The sequence below is a fragment of the Larus michahellis genome, chromosome Z (genome assembly GCF_964199755.1).
Source record: "Larus michahellis chromosome Z, bLarMic1.1, whole genome shotgun sequence".
Lineage (NCBI taxonomy): Eukaryota > Metazoa > Chordata > Aves > Charadriiformes > Laridae > Larus > Larus michahellis.
Genome location: NC_133930.1, coordinates 20,501,894 through 20,526,647, shown reverse-complemented (window position 1 = coordinate 20,526,647; position 24,754 = coordinate 20,501,894). Strand labels below are relative to the sequence as shown.

General features: G+C 39.2%; 1 protein-coding gene across 5 annotated transcripts; it reads left to right on the top strand.

Moving 5' to 3' along the window:
- Positions 1–152: 152 nt before the first annotated feature.
- On the top strand, positions 153–22,897 carry MIER3 (MIER family member 3). Of its 5 annotated transcripts, none has more exons than XM_074568800.1 (13): positions 153–365; positions 1,112–1,136; positions 3,112–3,257; positions 5,199–5,333; positions 6,759–6,879; positions 9,059–9,144; positions 9,337–9,409; positions 11,852–12,003; positions 12,459–12,540; positions 16,432–16,523; positions 18,413–18,540; positions 18,727–18,872; positions 18,959–22,897. In XM_074568800.1, exons 1-13 carry the CDS (start codon positions 357–359, stop codon positions 19,414–19,416), a joined length of 1,653 nt encoding a protein of 550 aa, XP_074424901.1. In that variant the 5' UTR covers positions 153–356; the 3' UTR covers positions 19,417–22,897. The 5 variants fall into 5 exon arrangements, with proteins under 5 accessions (XP_074424901.1, XP_074424900.1, XP_074424904.1 ...); XM_074568799.1 differs by having other exon boundaries at positions 16,429–16,523; XM_074568803.1 differs by lacking the exons at positions 153–365; positions 1,112–1,136 and adding an exon at positions 4,308–4,443 and having other exon boundaries at positions 3,162–3,257; positions 16,429–16,523.
- The last annotated feature ends 1,857 nt before the right edge of the window (positions 22,898–24,754 follow it).

Genomic DNA, 24,754 nt, shown 5'->3' with positions numbered 1-24,754 from the left:
AGCCTCTGCCGGCACCGGCTTCCCCGGGAGGGGCGGGTGGAGGGTGGAGGGCGGTGGCCAGCGCCGCGCCCCTCCGGGCCCAGGTTCGGCGGCGAGCGCCCTCTCCGGGCGGGGCACGGTGGGCCCGGGCGGGAGGAGCGCCCTCGCCGGCCGGGGCGGGAGGCCGCGGTGCCGGCGGAGGTGGGGTCCCGTCGCTGCCCCTGCCCCGGCGCCGCCTCCTCCGCCCCAGCCCGGTCCCGCCGGCCCCTCCGCTCCCTCCCCGGCCGGCTCCGGCTGGGGTTCGGCGGCTGCCATTGGCTTAGCGGCCCCATCCGGGCACTCGGCGCAGCGCTGCTCCTCAGCCCGATCGTCCCAATATGGCGGAGGTGAGCGGGGAAAGCGGGCTGGGGCGCCGGGGTTCGGCCGGCTCCCCGGGGGGCCCCACCGGCGGCAGACCCCCCGCGCCCGCCTCCACATCCCCGTAAGGCGCCTCCGGGGCGGCCCGGGGCGGGGGGAGGGGGGGCGGCCGGCGGAGCCACCGGGGCAGCGGGAGCCTGCGCGACTAGGCCGCACGGCGGGCGCCGCGCAGCGCGGGTGCCGGGTTCGCAGCCCGCCGGCGGCCGACAGGCCGCGACCGGGCGCGGAGGGGGGCGCGGTCGGCGGGCCGGGCCCCGGGGGACGCGGGCCGGGCCGGGCCGGGCCGGTGGCGGCGGGGCCGCCGCAGCACGGGCGATGGAGGAACGCCCGGCGGGAGGGAGGAGGAGCGAGCCCCGGGCTGGGAGTCGGGGAGAGGCGGCGGCCGGTCCGGCTGCCTCCGCCGTTGCCTGCCCCTGTCACGTCCCGCCCGGGCCGGGCCGGGGGGAACCGGAGCGCCGGTGGGGCCGGGCGCGGCTCTCGGGGAGTTCTAGCAGCGGAGGAGGAGGGAAGGAGAGCGGCCGGCGGAGAGGGAGCGAGGGAAGGAGGGATGGGAGCGGGTGAAGGGGATGGAGGGGCCAACAGGGCGGGACGCAGGGGCCGCGGCCGGCGGGGAGCGGCGCCGAGGGGGGCGGTGGGGGAAGGTGGAATGATGGCCCCTGCCCGCTGCCGGGCCAGAGGGAGCCCGCTCTCACCTCGCTCTCTCTTCTCCCCGCAGGCTTCTTTTGGGAGTTCGAGCCCAGGTTCGTCCTCGCCCACCGTCGGCACCCGGCCCGCCGCCCTCTCTTTCCTCCCCCTCTTTCCTCCCCCTTCCTAAATTCGTCCCCTCGTAGCTCTCCTAGTGCTTCATGTGCACGCAGTTAGACGCCTGCCAGATTTTTAGGAGGAGATGCGCGCTGTGGCGCCTTTCCCTTAACGCCGGTGGCAGTTAGTAGTTGTCCGCTCGGAACCCAAAATGAAAACAAAGTTTCATAGCGCTTTTAAGTCAGCATCTCAGTAAAGCCATTGTAGCTTGGAGAGAGACTGTTTCTCTTGTTGCTGATAACTACAGGCTTTTGTAAATTTTTGGCTTCTTGGTAATAACAGAAAATGTTTAAAAACATAATGATAAGTAATTTTTAAGGCTTTAACTGCCATTAAGGTTCTTTGGAATACTTTACACAAGCAAGCATAGTTAACATCAGCAGGGCTACTCTCGTAGAAGTTCTTGCGGAGTGTATTTGCCTCTGTGTACCTGCGTTCTGCATTGGCTGTTTGTCCTCTTTTTTAACTACGCTTCTGAAATCTATTGAGCTTGTATTTTTGAATATGGGTTTAAATATTTTAAATGGGATATTGAGCATTCAGAGCTACTATAGAAATGGGACTTTTTTATCTAAAGTCTGTGAGTGGAATAGAACTTCCACTTGAGTTACTCAAATGTAAAATGAGGTAGAATCGCTATTAGAAGTAATCATCTTGAGCATACATATATAAAATATATATTAGATTAAGGCAGCTGACAATTCCTTAAAACTGGGTCAGGGTGTGATGGCCAACAGCAGGGAAATTCAACATGTAATGTCGTTATTGTAATTGGAGTAGTGTTATCAGCTATACTGAAAGTTCCATGAGACCATAATATGAATAGCATGTGGATAGAAAGCATTTTAGGCCTGAATGTTCACTACAGTATGATATTATGAACTTTCACAGTATTGTCTTAAACAAGATAAACAAAGTTTACTTTAATTACCTGCATATAAAGAGTGAAGACTTAGCATAATTGCTGAAAAATTAGTTAGATGCCTTAAGACTCAGAAGTGTTAGTATAAACTACAGTCTCTTCCAAGGCTGGAAGCAGTGCAAAGAGGGATGCTGCTTTATTTTTTTGAAGTGGATTGAAGATTTGTAGCTATTTCCTTCAAAACTTCCGAATAAGTTCTTACGTGGAAATAATTTTTAACAAACCTTTTATTTGCGGCTTGTAAGCCAAGGATTGCAACAGAGCACTAGTATGTAAGGACTAGAAGGCGAAACCAGAAGTGGAAGGCAAATATCCTAGTCCATTTCTTTTCTCCATCCTGAAAGCCGTAGGAAAGTGCACATTAAAGAACAAAACAACCCTGTAATTCGGTGATTTTCATTGTAGAACACGGACTTTGTGGTGCAAGATATTTGCGTCTTTAAAAATCCCATCTTTAAAAGGTCCATCTGTAAGGCTAAACTAATCTGAAGTGAGTCTCATTGTTTATTTTGCTCTCAGTAGGAAGCTGATCCATAACCCGTTGTCTGTTTACAGTGAAGAACTATGCATGTTACCATATAAATTACATACATAGAATCAGAGTCTATAAATCACGGTCTTGCAGTATCTGAAATTTTGTGACTTGTGTGTTTGTACTTTAATGATGATTTCAAGGATGTTTTGAACAGCCTTACTCAGTAAAATATTAATTTGGAATTGTACTTTCTGAAACTTTGTTTTAGTACTTTAGGTACTTCTCCCAAGTGCCCTATACTGCAAGAGAGAAAATTGCACCTATTATTTACAAATATGAAAAGGGAAGACCAGCTAAAACAGCTGAATTTATCAACTAGTTAGGTGTTTGTTCCAGTTATTCCGTTAAGAGTTCTGACCGTGTATGTAAAAGAATTCATGCAACTGTATTTTTTTCTGTGATGTAATTTCATATATTGGTATAGAAAAAAGTGACTCAAATTAGGTGTTTTTGATAGTTGGCTCTTTATCGTCTGAGGATCATGACTTTGACCCATCTGCTGAAATGCTGGTACATGATTATGATGATGAACGAACTCTTGAAGAAGAGGAAATGATGGAAGAAAGCAAAAATTTCAGCTCTGAAATTGAAGATTTAGAAAAGGTAAGAGCGACTCGCACTCTCAATAAATGTCCGTACATGTTGTAACTTTTCTAGTGAAAAGGACACTTAACCAGTTCCTCAGTTTGTATTGTATAATGCAGTTTCCTGCAACGTGCCTTTGCAGCTTGTTTAAAAAAAGAAAAGAAAATCAGGTTTGATAATGATATAGCAGTGCATCCTCACGAAAAGGCTGAACTTAGCTTCTCAAAGACATTAGTGTTATGTTCAGTTCGTGTTTTCTTTGTCATTTAGCAGTCTTTTCACTTCAGTAAAGAAATCACTGAAGCAGGTTTTAGAGTCCTACCATCTAATATCACTCACCACTTCTCACTTTTGTAAGTTGGATATAAGTTGAAACTGTACATTTTGCATACATTTGTTAAGTGACAGCTATCTGTATTTCATTCTGTTGGTCAGGTTTTGCTTTTCCAATGTGCAAACAAACAGTGCTGTTTTAGGCGTGATGGATCACATTCATTTGCTCTGTAAATGGTAGTTCTGTGTCTTGAGTTTCATCAGTTTGGCATTCGGTGGGTGTACAAAATGACCAGCATGCTCCTTGGCTTTTCCTATTCCATTTTACACTCTTTAATTACGTGTTTTTCCTATTTACACTTCTTGTTCATCTGTGGCAGTGCATCACCCATTTTAAACGCCTGCTGAATGCTGAACATCCACAAATTGATGCTGCTTCCATTACTGTTCAGTGACCCACTTACACCACTCAGCATAACTGCAGATTTTGGTCAACAGAGTTCCAGAAAGGTGTAATTTTTAGCATCAGATATGAGGCTGTGTTTTTATAGTCCATGTGAAAACAGATTTTCTGAATGTGAAGTTGGCAGTGTTTACACTCCTGATTACTTTTTTTTTCTTGTCCTGCTACCTTTACGTTTTCGCTGATTATGAACTTGCAATTACAATAGCGAAGCAGCTAGCCAAGGCTGGTTGTTAAAATGGACTTGTTATTCCACAAAATTCTCTTATTGCTTCTATAATAGAAGGAAGAAGAACTGAGAGCTGCTCATCTTTAACGCTTTATTACTTTAGGTCCCGATCCTGGAAAGACTTGGACATGAGTTTACGTTTACCCATTATGAAAAGTCTTTGCAGGACCAAGACCTTAGCTGACTAAAGAAAACAAGTAATTTAATCAGTGTATGAGTTCAACAAGAAATTTTGAAAGGTAATATAACTTTGAAAGGTATAAATATTGGAAAGTATTTTTAATATCTTGATAGCTTGAATCAGGTAACTAAAAAATTCCTCACTGTTTATTGTTTTATTGATTGTACTAGGATGCAAGTGTGAGGATGCTGACTAAAATAATTTGATCAAAAACTCTTGGAAAAACAAAGTTATAAATCAAGCCTCTCTCTTGACTTTTGCCTTCTGTATCATTAGTTGTCTTTCTCCCATTATCTTGTCAATGGTCATAAAATTTATTGTGTGGGAGATGGGAAAGGAGGGCTTGAAAGTTGTTATATTTGTTCACTTTTGTGGGGGTTTGCAGCGCACTTGCAGGTGTAACTATGTAGGACCAAAGTCTTCAAGTTTTTCTGCATTTTTCTCTTGTAGGGGGTTGTTAATGTTCCTAGGATATCTTCTGTCTCGAGGAATTACAGCCAAATCATGCTCTACAGTATGAATCAGATAAGGAGCAAATTTTTAATAATTACTCTTTAGTTCCATCCAGTAAACACTTTTCTTCAGTAGCTTGATGGGACTTCACTATATGCCAAGAGACATGGTTATGAATTATTTCAGTCCTATGCTTGAAAATATTTTAAATCTTTTATCAATATTCCTGTTTTCAATTAAGTTTTTCTTGGTTTATTTTTTTGCTTTTGATCTTCAAAAATATGTTTTATCCTTTTAGGCCTGAACTGTTTACAAGTATTTGGCAATATGTTGAAATGTTTGTAAATCCTCTTGTATTAGGAAGGAAACATGCCATTGGAAGATTTACTGGCATTCTATGGCTACGAACCCACGATTTCAGTTATGGCAGGTTCCAGTGCGGATAGCTCTCCAAGTGAACTTGCAGATGAACTTCCAGATATGACTCTAGATAAAGTAAGTCAGAATTGTTTTCTCCTGTATTACGGTTTAAAAGCAGAAATCCAAGTGACCTTAAATTATATTTCACTATCTCTTGATATTACAAAATAAGTGTCTTTGTTAATTTCAATACACAGTATTATTCTGAATTCATTCTTTTTCGAGGATATTGAGGATCTGATTCTAATTAATCACATTTACAAATGCATAGCAACTTCAATGGCACTGTGTTACTACAAATGAGAAATGAGTAAGTTAACAGTTCTTCTAAAACACATCCACAGAACTTGAAATAGGTTGGGGTTTTTTTTCCAGTAGCAGTGGGGTTTTTTGATATATGCAATGTCCAAAAATTATAATTCCTGCTTCCAACACATATGTCAAGTATCAAAAATACACTCCTGAATGCTTTGGAATGTTGCTTTCAAATGCATATCATTTGGAAAGGTCTTAACTTTGGAGAGTGAGAGATTGTTTTATGTACAGTGACTATATGTGTTGCATTACTGATGTAAAAACCTGAAACTCCAGGTTTTGTCACTTGCAGCTAACTTTGAATTCTGAGATTTTAATCTGATTTTTGGCTATAAAGCATATGCAGCTAGTAGTTTAGATTATAAAGTATGTAGGTAGTAAGTAAATGTCTTTTTTTTTTTTTTTTAAACTTTCTGTGAGTATGATGTAATGGTAAACTCCACAGAAAGTAGGCTATAATGATGGCTCTGCACATCTGATTCTCATTAGGATTCACAATTGTGTTGAGGCTACAAAAATGTAGCCAGCTTGTTGTCTAATACAGTTCTTTCCCTTCCTAACCTCTAATACAGAGGGGTTCAAACATGTCTGCTAGTGGAGGAAGGGTGCTTTTTCTTTCTTTCTTTCTTTCTTTCTTTTTTAACCTACAGAAACATTATTTTTTTGTGTTTTGGGAAGGTAAAGGTTGTCTATTTTCTGCAACTGTCCTCTCAGCAAAAGTCTACAAAACTGCCTGGCGCTTTTTTTTTTTTTTTTTTTCCTGCCCCCCTCCTCCCCGAGTTTAAGGGGTAGCAGCCTTTTAAAGCTTTGGTATATCTGTGATGCAAAGAATGACAGAATTCTAAAGTTTTGAGGCAGTTTCCGCTCACGTTTTTCATTGGAAGCAGTTGGAAGAACATCTGAGATTGATGCTTGCAGAAGTTGTATCTTGTGTGTTTATTTTAATAGAAGACAAAGGGGAAATGAACTCCTGTGTTCAACTCTGAAACAAATGGTTATATTTGTTCTTAGATTTAGGAGGAGTAAACTAGCTTTTTAATTAACAGATTATGGTCTGATAAATTTATTTATGGTAAAATAATTTATTTTAATTAACGAGACTTACAGTTTGCTGGATCTAAATGCTCAGCAGTCTATACTTAATAGTCAGTCTGAGGTGGTATTTTTTTTATTTTAATGATACAGGAGGAAATCGCTAAAGACCTCTTGTCGGGTGATGATGAAGAAACTCAGTCCTCTGCTGATGACTTGACCCCATCAGTTACTTCCCATGAGGCTACTGACTTCTTTCCTCGGCCATTAAGATGTAGGAAACCAACTTTTATGATAGTACTCAAAAAGTTTCAGCGTTATATATAGCTTCCTAGCTTAAAATACCAAAATCGCAGAGTAGTGCTGACTTCACTGAGAATTGAGAAACAGTGCTTTCCGGGATGTTGTACGTGAATGTTGTCTTTGGTTGATATTACTGATTACCTGAAAGACTTATATTTGGTACTGTGCTCAAAGCACAAGTAAAATTAATTACAAATACAGTAACTTCATAATTAATAGTTAATGTGGTATTGAGGAATACCCTTCATGATTTTCAGTATGTTAGTGAATCACATGAACATGTAGCCCATTCTTTTAAATTAGTGTTTCTCTACTAAGATTTTTGCTGCTGCTTTTAAGCCAGTGACAACTCCGTGCACCCCGTACATGTGAACTGGGATGCGGTTTCTTTGTGATCATGTTCCTTCACACATGCATCATTTTTCCATAGGCCTTCATGGGGTGAACCAAAGTGGTTTTGTATGGGATGAGGCCTATAAACCTATGACCACCAAAATTTCACTACCCATGGAGCTATTATGGGAATGATCTGAGAACCAGTGGTTCAGTTATCCAACCTGGACAAGATATTCCTCAGTGCCTGTTGCAGCTCATTTGTTCACTGGAGTACTAGAGCTAGTTAGAGTGGAGGATTTTTATCACGATTTTAATTTGGCAAGTATCTTAAGCTGTTCCTGGGGGTTTTCATTCCTCTAGAGAAGGGGAATAGTAAAGGGGATGTGCTGCCTTAGTCGTCGGTAATTGTAGCCCTTTACATGCTGCCAGTTGTGTAATAAACATAACACATTTTTATTGAAAGAGAGATACAAAACCCTTAAAATTTGTAATGCCCTTCTTTCAGTTAAGCAAACCCCAGGATTGCTGGCACTTAAACATTGCTTGTGAACTGTTAATGAATATCACACTGAAAGTGCGGCAGCTTTATAAAAAAAAAAAATAAACCAGCCCTTCATCTTACTGAAAATTAAGAAACAGTCATCTTTGTTTTCAGCTATCATGGTTTTCTATGAGAATGTTGCTTTCTCTAGTAGTACTTTTGGCCGGACGTTTTAGAATCGAACGTTCGCCATTTCAGGGAGGGAGATGTCAGTTCTCTCAGTGCTGTTGGCAGTTTCATCTTTTTTCCCGATCTCTGTCCATTCCTCAGATACTAAGATAACATTAAGTTTTAGATAAACATGTCTAATACATAATATAGGATATTTTATTAAATTCGCATTAATTGGAAAAAATAATTGCTTATGATTATCCAGGCATATTGTTATTTCATGCATTCAGGTTAGCTTCTTGCTTGCTGTTTGTAACAACAAAAAGAGATAGACTGGTGATTGTGGTAATGACTACAGGAGAAGAGCCTCAGTCCATGCAGTCGTGGATATTGTCTCTGATGTTGGTGATTCTGTTTAGTTGTGATGAAGCTAAAATTGCAACCCCGTTTATGAGCATGTTGTTTCTGAAGTTTGAGAATACAAAATAGCTTTAATAGCATCAGAACTGTAGATTCCATTCTGCTGGGGATTATACAGCTATAAAAATAGAATTACTTCAGAACCCAGTACCACAGCACTACAGATTCTAAAATACGAGTTATTCTATGGAGTACTGTATTTAAATTGCTTGGAGTCCAAAAAAAAAAAAAAAAGATTGAAGAGGAATAAGCAGTCTTTTGCTGTCTTTTGCGTATTCCATTTTGTATAGCTCTCCGGTATCTTCAATTCATGCCGAGGCAGCTTTGAAGGAATCTTTTGAGTGCCCATTAAAACTTCTGATGAAAGGGTTTAGTAGGTAATAAAGACATGCCTTCAACTTTACTTTCTTTGTGATTAACCTGAGTCTAAGTCATAGTCCTGGAAGGTTTTTGTTTTTCTTATATCTTTTCTGCAAGGTACAAGTCTTTATTGAGAAAATTGATGAAGAAAAATGATCTCATTTCCTTTTGACTGTTAGAAATTGTTTCAGTTCTGCAGTGTACAAGTACCAGTGCCTTCAGACTTCACACTAGTTTGATAGAAATGTAGATCAACAGACTTGCGATGAGTGTCTTCCAGTATAAAAGCAGGTGTTCCTTTCAAAAGTAAAGGGTATCTTTTAGTTCTGTGTTTGAACTGAAAATTCTTCCTAGCTAAAACCAAACTTCTTTGTGTCTGAAGCGAACACTACGTGTGATGGAGATAAGGAATCAGATGGTGAAGACGTAGAGGCAGACAATGGTAATTCATCTGAAGATTTGAGAAAGGTAATAATTATATCTTAAAAAGTTAAAAAAACTTTACTGTTAAGAAAAATGCATTCAATTTTATAGTATTTATCTGAAATAGTACCTTAATACTGGAATTCTTTGCCAAATGCCAGCTTGTGGCATTTTTAATGCTTCCATACACAAAATACTAAGTTAATAACTTTCTGTATCTTTTCATTACGTCTTCAGGAAATAATGGTTGGTTCACAGTACCAGGCTGAAATTCCACTTTACCTTGGCAGATACAGTGATGATGAAAAGGGTAAGTTCTTCTAACTGTTTTTATTTTATGTTTATACATAGCACTTGATGGAAAAATGTTATTTAAATTTATAAGGTAAATTCAATGGCTTAGCTGAAGTCTCAGAGACCTTAACAAAAAAAAAAAGGCACTAGAAAACTGAAGTAACGCAACCACATAATTATATCTCAGAAATGTGATTCTTCAACTTTGGTGGGACGTTCTCAAGAAAACATAGGAGGCTGGATTACAGTGTTAATTCTGAAGTATGTAGTAATATTAAGAGGCAACAAACCGTGGGTCTAGAAGGAAATATTTTCATGTGAGTATCATAACTGGGCTATGAGCATGTAACTTAGTTTACACTGAAGATCTTCAAAACAGTATTTTTCTTTGCTTATTTTGTGGCAAGCACAACAGTGTGGATTACAAAATGAATATGGAAAACAAAGCAATAAACGGTTTTAAATTTCCATAGCATGACTAGAAGATGTAGGTCTCAGGGCACACTGTCTTTTTAAAAATACGATGTTTTAAGTATGATGTTATTCCAGTGTAAATTTTGGTTAAAAACGGCAATTGTGCTAGAGTGAAAAAAAAAGAACTTACTTAATAGAGTTTTATTTTGTGTCTTTAGAAACCTTCATTATGAGAAAAGTATAGCACATATAGCTATGGAATTCAAAAAGGAAGTAATGAAAGAAATTTGCTCATGGGTGGACATCTGTGAAATTAAGGAACAATTTGGGGGATCTGTTAATAAATGAAGGGCATTCGGTTCTTTTCTGTAAATTTTCAACATTCTGTAAGTTACTTCTATGTGAACTGTAATATTTCATAGGAATACTATTCTAACGAAGTATATCAAGTCTTCTCATTATCAGCTGCTTTTTTGAAGAATGATTCTTTGCAGTAGAGAAGAAGAATGTTTGGTATGAATGGAGCTGGAAGCATTAGCGAGTGAACATCTCTTGTGTTGCTTAAGAGATTTAGGGAAGCCTCCTATTTTCTAAGATTCAAGCATGATGCTTATGAGTTGTAAGAAACGGAGGAGTAAGTAACCAGAGAATGACCAGGAAGGGGTTAATCTGACAGCTTTCTGTGGAATGAGCTGGTGCTAGAGAGAACCAGTGACTCTCTTGTCTGATGGCATGGCCAAGAGCAAAGAGGTAGCTCCCAGACTGGAGAGCCTGAGGAGCTCCTCTTGAGATTATCAGCCATGGACTCCAGCAAAAAGTGGTGGGTTGTCTTGGTGGGTAAGGGAGGTCGAAGCTGAGCATCAGCAGTGCTTGGGAGAGGTTGGACCTGGCTGTAGGGGTGTATCATTCTGTGAAAGCCTCCTCTGTACCCCCTGAAGAGCTTCTGACGGCAAACGGGCTTATATGTCTGCTCTGTAGTCCCAGCTGCCAGAATTTTGCTAGCAGGCAGTTCTGCTCTTCTATAAACCTTACACTTGTAACACGTCTGTTTGAAAGCTTTCTGTGTTTTTAAGCCATAACAGAACTTTCAGAGATGTAATTTTATTCTTCACCTTAGTTTAATGTTGTTTCCTGCAGTTTTACGAGAGATTTGAGAATCTTCATCCCTTCTACTCTAACAGCCATTATGCTTTTGTGTTTGAATTGAAGAACTCTAATTTTGTATTGCCAAGAGAGTATGTGAAACATTATGTGCAATGTTAATCTCATCTGTTGGTCAGAGTAAAGGATTTAGAGTTTAGTCTAGAATTGAAGCATGTGCACAGACTGACAAAGGTTCAGGCCATGTCTTGCCTATTTCCAATAGATTGTCTTTCAAATAAGCTACTTAAGAGGTGCATATATGATTTCAGTGTACTATGAAGGAGGACTATACATCCTGATTGCTTGTAAAGTATGCAGCGTACAAGTTCTTAACAGCATTCAGTTGTTAGTGAATGGAAAAACAAATTACCACACTGAGACCTACTAGATTCCCGTTCTGTAAGTAATTTTTAGCAAATTTTAGTTGAAAATGCCTCATTAGCCACCTCCTCTTTTTTTTTTTGACATGTAATATTTGAAATATTAAAGCAATATCCTACACTTTTTTACAGTAAACTATAGTTTATTTTTTGAAAACAGCTGAATAAAACTGTGAATGGTTTTGCTAGTTTGTTTATATGAAGATGAAGAATACATACACGTAATTTGACTTGAAGTGTCTAGCTGTCTACAAGCTGCTCCTCTGTAAAGACTCTTCATCTCAAGAGTTCCATCCCTTGCCTCATCCTCATGGAACCTGAATCTCTTCGCCATGCCATACAGCAGAGTCTGTCCCTTAACTGAGGCTTTTGGGGAAAAAGTGAGGTGCAATTTAAAAGTGGCATGATGGTGCTTGATTTGATTACTTCTGCGTTCCTGTTCTGTGTCTTTCTGAAATAGTTTTTAATGTTACAGCCTTAAAAATGTCACACCTGGTGTTAATGGATTTCTGTTTTAACAGCCTATGAAAATGAAGACCATTTACTTTGGAAACCTGATGTGATCTCAGAAAGTAAAGTTAAAGAATACCTTTTTGAAACCTCCTTAAGAACAGGAAATGAAAAAACGATTGGCAGAATTCCTGAAGGACTACATACGCGGGATAATGAACAAGTATGTTTTATATCCTGTTCCGTTTGTGACAGATTGCTTTGTAATTAACGTGTGCTCTCTTTCTGTGCCTTGTATTATAAAGGCAGCAATACTGAATTTCTTTATTTATTTTAATTAGATGTTATTGGGGTCAGGATCTTATTTGTGATTTTAAGCACATGCTTAAAATTACAAGTATTTGAACGTTGGCAGTGTTGTGATCTCTGATGTTTCCGATTGCCATGCTGTTGACAAATCCAGCTTTTTTAATAATTGCATATAATGTTTCACATTTTAATTAAACCTTACCTCAACTTTTGGGTGGTTTTGGTTGCTATTTTAAATTTTTCATCATATGTAGAGATAAATCCTCTTTTTTTTTACATCATATATGCTCACTGAAAGGCTAGTTTTAGAAGTCTAGATTGGATGTTTGCAAACTTTGACTCTTTCTAAAGACTTTTTCTACTTTATAGGCGCTGTATGAACTTCTTAAAAGTAGCCATAATGTTAAAGAAGCAATTGAGAGATACTGCTCAAATGGAAAGGCATCCCAGGGTAAGAAAGAGTACTTGGTTTTTCCAAAATCTGTGTTTGGAAAAAAAAAAAAAAAAAAGAATAAAAAAAAAATGTGTAGAAAAACCTTGAGTAGATTGACGAGCACATACCTTTCCATGATGTCTTTAGCACAGATTGGGTGTATTCTGACTTGGGGCCAGTTGGAAATTCCTGCTAGAGGAGTTTGCAACTTGTATAAAGGTTGAGGATCAGCTTTGCCTCGTCCCTTCTTTCCTCCTGGCACAAACTGAGGAGAGGGGTTGGGGGAGTGGTGATTTTGCTCCCATAAGGCTGTTCTCACCCATATTATGGTATCCGTTTCCGATCATGATCAATTAGAATCTTATGACATTTATCCAAAATCAGGAAAACATAGCTGGCTATATAAGTAAGCCCCATTCTATTCTTCACTGTGCTAACATTGTGCTGTGCCAGCCCTAAACTGGTTCCACTGTTCCGTAGGTCTTTGGTAGAGCGTGGAGAGCTTTACTTGAGTTAACAGTGGAAAAAAAACTTCCATCTTCTTTGTCCCCAACTTTGTTACTCCCTTAAAGGAAAATCAGAGTTCATCATTTAGCAAAGACAGTTCTTTGTCCTGGGTGTCAACATATGTGTTGCATAAAGCAGAAATGGAGTATAAGTCCTGGTATAAATTGATATTCTGACAGATATTCCCTACACTCAAGTCCAAAGGGAACTTGAGTGTTCACAAATTAGGTGCTGTGCAAGCTAACTATGTAAGGTAAAGCTGAAGGGGACAATAAAGACTATCAGAGCGGTGCTTCATAAAGCTCATGTACAAGAACAGATTGCGTAGTCCTAAATAATAAGGAAGTACCAGTTGCAGGGTTGTATCCCTAAATCCCACACTTCTCTAGGATTTAGATTCCTGTTTCAAGACTGAAAAATGCCTCTGCCCATTTGTGGTTCAGAGCCCAGAATTCTTTCCTAAGGACTAGTACTTGCACTCCTATTCCCCACTGCATCAAGTCAGATGGGACTTGTTATACCCCCATTAAAAATGGTAAAGAATGACAGTACTGTTGGTGCCTGACTCTTACACTAACCGTTATGCTGTGACCTACTCTACCCACTGAAGTTCACTGCTATTCTCAAGATGAGAATTAAAAATCTGCCACTCCCAAGATAATTTCTTAACAGGGAGACTTTACGTGGAGATCTTTTCTTTTTTGAGGCTTGAGAACTTTGTAGTATGGAGTGCAAAATTAATGGGGTGAGAACGAAATAAAATGGCCTTGCAGTGGAATGATTATTGCCTTTATCTGGGAGCAGAAAGGTCTTGGTTCCAGTGTGTGCTTACAGGAATGTTTTGAAATGTGTTTTTTTTTCCCCCATTGGCTTTAAATGTCAGCTAAACAGAAACTTTTTGGATCATCATTGTGAATGTAAGATGCCTGAAATATCCCTTCTTAATTATATACAGACCCAAAGCCATAATCAAGATAGCAAAGCATCAATACTTGAGACAAAAGTGACCTATTCAAATAGTTGGAGCTACTTTGTTTTAAAAGTCTTACTCTTTTTTAAGTGATTTTTTTTTTTGTTGTTCTTGTTTGTAAAACTGATTTCCATCTTAGAAACTGCAGGTTTTATCTTTTTTTTTTTTTTAAAAAAGAGAGATTTGCAGTCCCTCCTTAAGAAGTCTGAAAGGGTTATTCATGGGATCTTGAGGAGCAGATGGTTATTGCTTTGTTCCAGACTGCCTGATACCCCTTTTGTTTTTCAAAAGCCTGGATCAGAGTAGGTATAGTCCCAACCAGTTGGTCCTGTATGGCTATCTGAGGTATGTCTAGCACTAAGGCTTTCCTCTGTGGCTTATTATGCCTCTTTTGTGGGTCTACTATCTCAGCAGGGGCTTTATGAGATGAGGGAAAGTGTCGGGGCTTCTGGGGAGTCTGTCTTACTTGCTGGATCTGTCTGTTGTCTGCGTCAGCTCGGAATCGCCCAGCGGGTGTTGGTTCATCCCACCCCATTTCTCAACAATGATTTACAATGCCATGCATCAAGTCTGCTCAGGTCGGGATGAGTTGGATGCGACGTTGTCCATCCTGACTGTCCTGATGGTTATGTTCTATGTTTTGTCTTATTTTGTCCCTTTTTGCAGGGAGGTATAATTTTAAAATAGCTGGGGTGGGGCTCCCCTTATTACTGGTTTTTTGGCTTTGGGGTCTACAGGGGCAGAGACAAGGTAATCATCACAACGTGCGCTTGTGTTGTTCATAGCCTGAAGGCAGGCTGCTGTTGTAACGGCAGTGAAAAGTTCATTTGATGATCTTATTGATATATCAGTGGGCTCCCTTCTATCCCGAGGGTCTTTCCCTCCTGCCCAATACACTAGTGAGTGGGTAATAGAGTGGGTTCAGTGTTAGGGGATAGTCCCTCATTCAAGAACACTCCTGGTCCCCAAACGCCATCCAGATCTAACATAATCTGGGCTGGGGGCTGGAATTATCATGAGTTCTAGTTTATCCTCTGCCTTTCTGGGTTTTTCTTTTTCCTCCCTTATCTGTTGAAGCAATTGGTCTATTAGCAGAGGTAACAGCATTTCTTGTCGCTTTCTTTGTTCAACCTCATCTTGTAACATTCTCATTTCTTATTCTTCATATTCCTTACACTGATACACATCTCCTAAATACCTCTTCAACATCTTTTATATTATTATTACCTTCTCTTTACCATCTTTCAGATTCCCTTTTCAGATTCAACTATTCTTTTACCTTATTCCAATTACCCTGCTTTTCACACACCCAATCATCTGAAAATTTCAGTGAAGGGTTAATTCCATGCCTCCGTAAGTAGTCTGTTACTGAATCTGTCATCCTGCCAACTACCCCTATTTTTGTCGCAGGTGAATTATTAAGAAAAGTCATCATTAAGGGGTTAAACGAAAAGGTTTTAATAGTGATTAAATGATGAAATGATAATTAATCGATGGTAATTAAATTGTAATTAAGCAATAATTGAATAGTAATTAAACAGTGATTTAACAATAATTGATAATTAGGCGGTGGTCAAACACACTACTACTTCCTATGCTTCCATTAAGCTATAGCTTGATATATATATATACATGTCGCTAGCATACAATATACTTCTAGGCGTAGCGTGAAGTGTCACCTTGTTCCAGCCAGCAGGGGCTGGGTAAGGGGAGCCTCAGCCCTGAAGGGCAACCTTGTCCCTTCCCTGCTGGAGGGGAGTTGGCCTCCGCGCATCCTGCTGCTCTGCAGGGGAGCTCCATGGGCTCGGGGGGCCTCCAGGTACTTCTGGCATGAAGTGACTGACTCACAGTCAGTCACCCCTTTGGTGTGTGTGCAGCTGTGGCGGTTGTAGTTTTGTCTAGTCCCAGCCAGGGACTGACCTCAACCAGGACCACTTGTCAGTGATGCCTGAATCGAAGTACTGCTCGTTCAGTTGGGGGGGGACGGAACAGATGACACCCACCACAACAGGTTGTTCCTTCACTCTTTTTTCCAACCACCACTGTTCTTTGTATCCTATGTAAGAACAAATACTGAGAAAAATTGCCTCACTTATATGTCAGTGGTGCTATCAAACCTTGTTTTTTTGATTAAAAACTTACTAAGAAATGATAAATCTTTTGAATGTCCCTTGCCCTTTTGAGTATCCTTTTATCAAGGATAAAAGATTTCAGAAATCAAACTCTTTAATGAGTCTTTATAAAGAAGAACGTTAGATTTCAAGTAGGATGTCTGTACAGTAGAGGAAAGGAAGTGGATCTAAATAATTGAACTATTAGGTCTTTTGGAATGCATGTGGATATTCATCCGTTAGCAACAAATATTTTATTCTTTGTAAAAGGTTAGTGAGTGCAATCAAGTTTATCATGCTACTTTTGTAATTGTCTAGAAGAGATGACAGCATGGACAGAAGAAGAATGCAGAAGCTTTGAACATGCACTTCTGATTTATGGAAAAGACTTTCATCTCATACAGAAAAACAAGGTTAGTATTTTACAGTTAAATGGAAGAATTGGTAGATGAAACGATGCTGAAAATCTGTAAAAGCAATCACATTTGTCAGAAGCCATGCAGAAGAGTGAAATAAGAACAAACACACTAAAACCAGCTTGGCATTTTTGAGCCAATTTTTCCTCAGACATCTTTGGAAAAGCTAGACGTTGCAAGATGAGTCAATGTATTATCTGTGAAATCAACTTATGTTGACGTTACTTCCATTTATGCTTTTATATTATAATTTAGCTTAAATGTGTGCCTCTCCTAGAAGTACACTGTTTGCATACCATGGTTGTGGGAGGGGAAAAGGCATCTTTACTTCATTTATTTTTGCCACTAGGAAGGTATGAGTTTACAGAAACAGGCTTAGCTTTTGTGTTTTCAGAAAGTGTATTCATCCATCAGTATTCTGTTTTCTGGCCAGCAAAGGAGTTCTAATCTTGATCTGGATTGCATCTGATTGATTCCTGTGTGCCTGAAGAATAGACCCCTTTTTTTTTTTTTCCTTTTGATTGAAAAGCAACAGTTGACAATATGGATGTTTCCAAATTTCTGTATATCTCCTTTATGCTTTGTTACCACCTTGAAGGCTTTTTTCTTTAGGAGTCTGGTGTTTTTGTTGTATTTCAGCTAAACTTTATAGGGTTGTGGTTGCTGTTCAACAACAGTGAGCTAGTCCTGCTCAATATCTGGTTTAACTAGTTATATTTGGGTGGTTCAGATTTTAGATGAACCTTACCAATTAACAGTAATTCATCAGAGATGCAAAGAAATAATTTTGAAATATTTTTTCCAACATGCGACAAAGTACGTGCATTGATGTATCTGTCACTACGGACCAGACTTTGTCTAAGAAATCCACTGGGTTTTTTTCCAAGTAGGTAAAATGCCAGAGAGTTTAGCGAAAGTTCTGGGATCGAGCATAAGCTGATGTCACTTGTATATGGAAAGTATCAATGAGACAAGATCTAGCGCATGGAGAAATTTAATAAGAGATAGTTCCTTATCACTGTACTGCAAAGCATTGTAAACTGTGACTTCATATGCTAGCATATGGACATCTGTTCATTTCCTCCCCTGCCTGGTATGTTTGTGTCTAAATTAGCAAGGTTTACTACTACACCCAAGGCATTTTGGATTCGCCTCTGATGTTTCTGTAAGTTTGATTAAGCTCAAGTATAGTTTACTGCCAGACTGTATCTGGGTAGAGTTGTATATTCTATTTGTAAAACTTAAACTGGAACTGTGGGCTGACAATGTTAAATACTTCTGCATCTAAAAACGGATATAGTTGTTAAGAATATAGATAGGAGTAATGACTTCTCCAAGAATCTGACTTCACATAGCAACCTCCACTTTGGAGAAAAAGACAAACAGTTAACATAGATCAAAATGAGTTTTTAGAGTCCTTTATACCTTCTCAACCAAGACTACAGTTTTATTTTGCTGTTTAAGCATTTACTGTTGTGATTATTTGTTGTCAAAGCCTCCAGAGTCTGGACTTTCCCAAAAGGAATAAGTACCCAGAGTCTTTTCCGCTTCGCTTCTCTTAGGTCATTGCTTTGCTCAGCTTTTCCCATCTTAACAGAGAGTCTATCCTACAGACAGTTTAAAAATTGTTATATATATTTATATATATGAATGCTTCAGATGTAGATACAGTTTCAGTCTAGCTTTAAAGAAGCCAATAAAATATACAGTAGAAAAAACGCAATACTTACTTGATACTGTATAGCTCTTTGAGGTCTCCTAATGTAATCGTTTTGTTCCAGATGCTAGAACAATAAAACTAACAATATTGCAGGCACAGGAACTGGGGAGATGACAAAATGTAAGTCTTTGCATTAATCTTGTCAATTCTTCTTGCCTTCTTTTAGGTAAGAACCAGAACAGTTGCTGAGTGTGTGGCTTTCTATTACATGTGGAAGAAATCAGAGCGTTACGATTACTTTGCTCAGCAAACAAGATTTGGAAAGAAGAGATATAACCATCATCCAGGAGTTACGTAAGTAAAACGTTCTTGCAATATGTTTTCTGTTGCTACTCATAAATAGAGAAGATTTTTTTTTTTTTCCTTCTGTCATTGCAGTGTAATGCTGCAGTGACTGTGTCAACTGAAATTAAATCCATCATTATTTTTAGGCCTTGTTTTACAGTTAAGTAATACATTATGGATGCAATATTCTTTTAGGGACTACATGGATCGTTTGGTAGATGAAGCAGAAGCCCTTGGTGGAGCAGTGCATTCTTCAGCCTTAACATCTAATAGTCGAACAGAAACCATTCCTGATCAACAACTAAGCATTCTGAACTCTATCACTGCCAATGAGTTGACGGGTAAATTGAGAAAAAAAAAAAATATCTTTTTGTTGTAACTATGCAAACAACTATTTCATTTGCATTTGTATTCATTTTTATTCCAGCGTTGACAAACAGTGTCGCTACAGTCTGCCACACTTCAGACGTGAACTGCCTGGATGACGCCTTTCCTCCTATGGACAGCTTACCCCGAGCACCAGTTAATCATGTGCCTGTTGGAACAGAAGAGTTGCTTAACTTGCCTAGCAATGGTGAAAGTGATTGTTTTAATTTATTTGAGACTGGCTTTTATCATTCAGAGCTAAACCCAATGAACATGTGCAGTGAGGAGACAGAAAGACCCACGAAGAGATTGAAAATGGGAATTGCTGTCCCAGAATCCTTCATGAATGATGTCTCTGTAAATAACCTTGGTGTGGACTTCGAGAACCACACACACCACATTACCAGTGCCAAAATGGCTGTTTCAGTGGCTGACTTCAGCAGTCTATCTGCAAATGAGACAAATGGTTTTATCAGTACCCACGCTCTTCACCAACATGCAGCCCTTCACTCAGAATGACTCTGGAAAACGGAACAAACAGTGGGTACTTTATGCAGTAGTAGTAAACTTGATGGGAGCTATCAGGTTTGCTTAGTCTTTCACTGGAAGTTTGAACTTTATGACATCAGTGATGTCTTTGTATGTATAGAACTATATCTTGATTTATCAAGAGTAATTTCTTTTTCAGTCCATAAATGTGGAAATGTCATAGGATGTTTGGCAGAGTTTGGGACTAAGAGAACTCTGTGGTGCAGCTTTAAGCTCTGCTTCAGTTTTTTTAAAGCCTGTAGATGGAGGCCACCATTTCAAAACCAGCACAGAAGTTCTGAACGGATTGGAGTGGCTTTTTAGTCTAAGTTACTTTTGCCGTACCGGATGCAGTGGAATAACAATGTTTACAGGTACCAATCCTGATCCCTGCTCAATGTAGCATTTTATTTTATTTTTTTCTTATAAAGGCAGGGATGGGTTTCTTTAATTTAAACTGCACAAACATACAAGGATGTTTTTTAAATGGAACCTTCTCTCATGTGATACTAAACTAGAGCACTTCAGTTTACAAAACAGCAAGTTCATCTTGGTGGAAGCTAGCACAAGGGACTTGACATGAGTAAAGTGTGAAGACCTGTACTTTGATGCTGTTGCAAAATGATAGGCCATGGCTACCTTACACAGAAGTAATTATGCTGCCATAGGTATCTGTGTACTTTAAACTTACTTATTGGCTTAAACAGAGGCGCTTTAGGCTATACTGTATTCGGATGGGGTTTGTCCACGACTTCTTAAGAGTAACGTAATCGTGTACCTTAGCTTTCCTAAGGCAGCTGATGCTGTATAAAGCTACAGTCTGCACAGCTTAGGATTTACCACTAAACAAAACAGTCTACATCTGGAAGACATAGTAAATTGTTTGTAGCACTGCAGTTCGAGGTGTTACAGGTTGGAGGAACTATCTAGTTTATACAGGAATAGTAGAACCTTGAAGTATGTATTTGAAAGTTTTTCTTTAGAGTGGTTTGCATTTACTTGTTTTGGCAAGTCATTGGCTCAAAAATGGCACTTGACTACTTTGGTCAAATAGGAAAGGATGAGTAAAAATGTTTCCCATAAAAGCAACTTTTTAACTTCAGTAAATTTTTTTGTTTTTAACATTGAGTGCAATTTAGCCATCCAGGAACTTTGTCTTGCAAACGTTTGTTCTAATTCTTGCGAGAGAGTCAAAGCAAACAAAGTATTGGCTTGTAACATGTTGTTGTAGCCTACAACTTGCAGGTTTTTTTCATGAGAATCTGAACCTTACTTCAATAGGATTACCCCCTTTCCCTCCATGCTTTTTCTTTGCACTGTTTGTATTACAAATTTAATTGCCACTACTTTGTTTTCATTATTCAAGTGATTAATTTTGCGTTATTGATGTTTGTAATAGTTGCTTCAAGGTTATGCTGGTAATTAGGAAGTAGTAACTTTAATATTTGAAAGGGAAGAGGGTATTTATTACGCATACTGTGAACTGCATTGACAGCCTGAGTTTTGGATGCAGCGTATGGAGTTTTCTTCACAGCATTGTAATGAAGATTGCTTTGAAATGTTTACGCAGTAGCACATTTACCATATTAAAAGCAAATTAGTTTAGCACAGTGGACAAAAGTAGAGATAATGTTGTAATCAGTTCTTAACTTCCACATCTGAAATATGTAATTTTAGTAAGTACACAGTAAGTAACAGATAGCCTTGGCCCTGTGTTGTACTCTGACATTTTTAGCCAAGTTGTCAGCTTCTTGTTGCTGTGTTTTGTGCTGAACTTTGTACCTTGTTTCTTTTGTTTATGAATCAACACATTTTATGTAATTTTGTAAAATACTGGCCATAATCCTCCATTCGTATACATTCAAGTTTATCTATGGGTTTACAGTGAGTGGCTGGTCTGTATAAAAGTGATTATACAAAGATGACTGAATGCTTATACCAGTTGCACTTAAATGAACATGCCCATTCTCATTAGCTGATGCAGTAATATATTCAGTTTATCTATGCATTGCTGGGCTCTTAATGTAGACAGAGACTTGTCTAAGGTTTGGGTTGTCAGCAAGTTGAATGGACACTTTAGTTATTTAATAAAGACTTTTGACCAAAATTGAGAAAACGATATGAGAGAAAAATGAATTCCGGCTAGTCTAATAGATTTTTAAATGTTGATCTTATTTAGCCTGTTGGCTAGCTAGCTGGTATCGTTTACTTTTAATTCCTTGTTAAAATGAGGCAATAATTTGCAAGATTTTGTAAATATGTAAATTCTTCATATCTTTTTAGATATCTATTTCAATATTTTCTGACTACTTCTGTGTATAGGAACATTTTTGTGCATGCTTGATGTGACATTCATAAATTTGTACCACTATGACTTTATCCATGTAAAATAGCTATTTATTGAACTTTTCTTTTTAAAGCTGGACTTAGTTATTTTTCTCTCAGTTTAAACATTTAAATGGAGAACTTGTTACTGTTTATTAAAAGAATTGCGTTTTGAAAGTCAGCATGAAGATAACTGAATTGCAACCACACAAAGAAATTACATAGCCTTGGTTCTTAGACGGTGAAGCACAATTCTTATAACAAACTGTGATGAATTCTTTGTCCTTTGCCACACTTTTTCTTCACACAGACAAACCAAAAAATCCATAATGGGCAACTGCAGTGTTGGTAAATGTATCCTTTTTATGTACAGGGAACCTGAAGAGGGTAGCTGATTCATTTAGAAGTGTAACTGGTGCTGTGATTATAGCAATACTTTTACGTTGGTTAGTCATAAGTCATCTTCTCATGCTAGGTTTTTGAATGTTTAGTTTTCCTCTTGTCATGGTCCAACTGCTGATTTTACTTGAAGGACGTACAATACTGGTTGAGGAATACTAAATTGTGTACAATTAGGTCAATGAATTGTGCAATGTTTTCCTGGTTTTAATCTTTAAAACTGAGGGTCAAAAATACAGGAAAACTTCAGATCAAGTAGAAATAGTGATACTACTTAATTTAACCAAAGTCTCTAGTGAGTATTTCAACTTTGAATGTAAACTAATGGATAAACTGACCAACAGGGACACTATTTGCCTAGCATTACAAGCACATTCTCTACAGACAGGGAAACTAAATACAGTAATTTATAAAATAATGACAAGGTTACTATTTTTTTTATTCCTATTTTTCATTGAAAGAAGAAGGAAGATGCTATCAATTGTAAAATACAGTAGGAAAGGTTATAGTTCTTCTAATAAAACAGAGATTCCAGTTATTCTCAGTTCAAAGTAAGTACCCTGTGCATAACAACAAATCTAGTGACAATCGGAACATGTTTTAGTATCAGATGTTCAAGAGGAAGTCGCTATTGTTGCATTGGTTTTAATATTTGTACATAAACACTGATTTTTTTGAGCATTATTTTGTATTTGTTGTACTTTAATACCTGGTGTACAGTTCCAGAAATAAATGTCTGGAAACCTTTCTTTACTTGTAAAGCTTTTCATGCATCTGCACTATGTTTGCTATTTCATTTTCAGAAATATTTAGCAGTAACTCTGAAGATGTTTTAAGAACTCCGGGTACCACTAAAGTGCACGCTGCCTAATAGAGGAGAGTGAAAAATGCAGCGATGACGGTAAAATAGGAAGTAAGGATTTCCCTCAAACATTAAACCATTATGGCTTAAATAAATATAGCAAAATCTTAGATGGGCCTTAAACGTTGCTTCAGAGTAACGCATTGCAGTATAACCCAGCATTCAAACTGCACTGTAAGCTGTGGGGAACGCGCTCCTGTTCTCTGATGTAAGAAGCCTCGCCCAAAGCCTTAAATCCATGTCAAGGTAGATTACAAAAATTCTACTCGGCTTAGGCCTTAATGCTGAAGTTAAAACTATTTGAAATGCTTTTTGTCTTGGTTTGCCTTTCCCTCAAGAAAACGAACGCTACTCTTGGACCCTGAAAAGCACTGCATTACTTCTAAGATCTTAACAAACACACCAATTCCGTCAAAGGCCAGAGTTAGTTGGTGCTGTGCCTTCCTAGGCGCAGCGTGCTTGTTTTTCCAATGGCTGGCACAATAAAGCTTCGGGTAAGGAAATAATTAGTTATTTTTTAATTAGATAGGAGTACAAGCTGATGTAATTCTGAACAGCAAAAGTTTCAATTTGCCAAGCAATGTAATGAGCTTTGCTTCCTATTAGTGTTTCAGAAAACCCGTAACAGTTTGTCGTCATTTAGACAATTACTCTATCACCTGATGACCCCTCCCCATCCCAGAAGGGGAACTGGGGAAAACAAGGAAACATGAGGGCTGAAATATAAACAGATTTAATAGGATAAGACTAAATAATTAACAATAATAATAAAAAAACAGTATTGCTACTGATACTAATATAAGATATACAAGAACGATACTCAGCCCATTCTATCAGTAGAAGCTGTGCGCTCCCTGCAACGGACAGCAAATGTGGGACACGGCAGGTGCTGCAACTTTGGGAGGAAGGGAAGGGCTCAGGGGTCCGGCATCAGGGCAAGGAGCTCTCTGGACCGCTGCCATCAAGGGAGACAGAAAAACTCTCAGCAAACTTTCTAATTTATATTGAATGTGAGGATCATGGTGTGAAATAGTCCTGTTGGCCACTTGGGTCAAGTGCCCAGGTCTTGCTCCTCCTCATCCCTGTACCTGGCAAGGCTCGAAAGCACTGAGACCTTGAAACCCGTATACCATAGCTGGCTACAAAGTAAATATTTGCACAAATTCAGACAAATTCAGAGTTCTCCCAAAAGTGGAGTTTTCCATGCATTAGAAGAGAAATTAGTCCTGTGTTGCTCAACCCACACTTCCTCTGATGAAGAAGAGATGCAAGGTAAGTGTCTTTGTAATGATGGTTGATACAAGGTGCAAAACAAAATACTTCTCCAGAACTGTGGTGGCAGGCTGCACCTCCCTTTTTCTAGTGGTTAATGTTGTTAGACTAAATCATAATGACCGACCGCATCTAATCCTTTCTTGTTTTGATGCAACTGTTAGCCTTACAATGCTGGAGTGTTAAAAATGGTTTTAATTAGTACACGTATGTATAAGGTAAACCTCTGCCCCCAACTCAGTAGTTCCTTACTTCCATTTCCATTAAACTAATCTCAGGACACTTCTGCTACTAAAAAGATAAGCAGCCCCTGAAGTCCTTACGGTGCTTGGCTACCTGGTGCCTAAGTCCTCGTTTTGTCCACAAAATACCAGGCAGCAAAGACTAGAAGCATAAACCCCAGTGATCAGTTTGCTAAAGCACTTTTTACTAGTTCTTGGCTTTCTCTTCCCCTTCTGTGGGGAGTTTAGC

Coding starts and splice junctions, on each gene's coding strand:
- MIER3 (XM_074568799.1), top strand. Junction 12,004..12,458: donor ATACGCGGGATAATGAACAA/GTATGTTTTATA, acceptor TCTACTTTATAG/GCGCTGTATGAACTTCTTAA. Junction 16,524..18,412: donor ATCTCATACAGAAAAACAAG/GTTAGTATTTTA, acceptor GCCTTCTTTTAG/GTAAGAACCAGAACAGTTGC.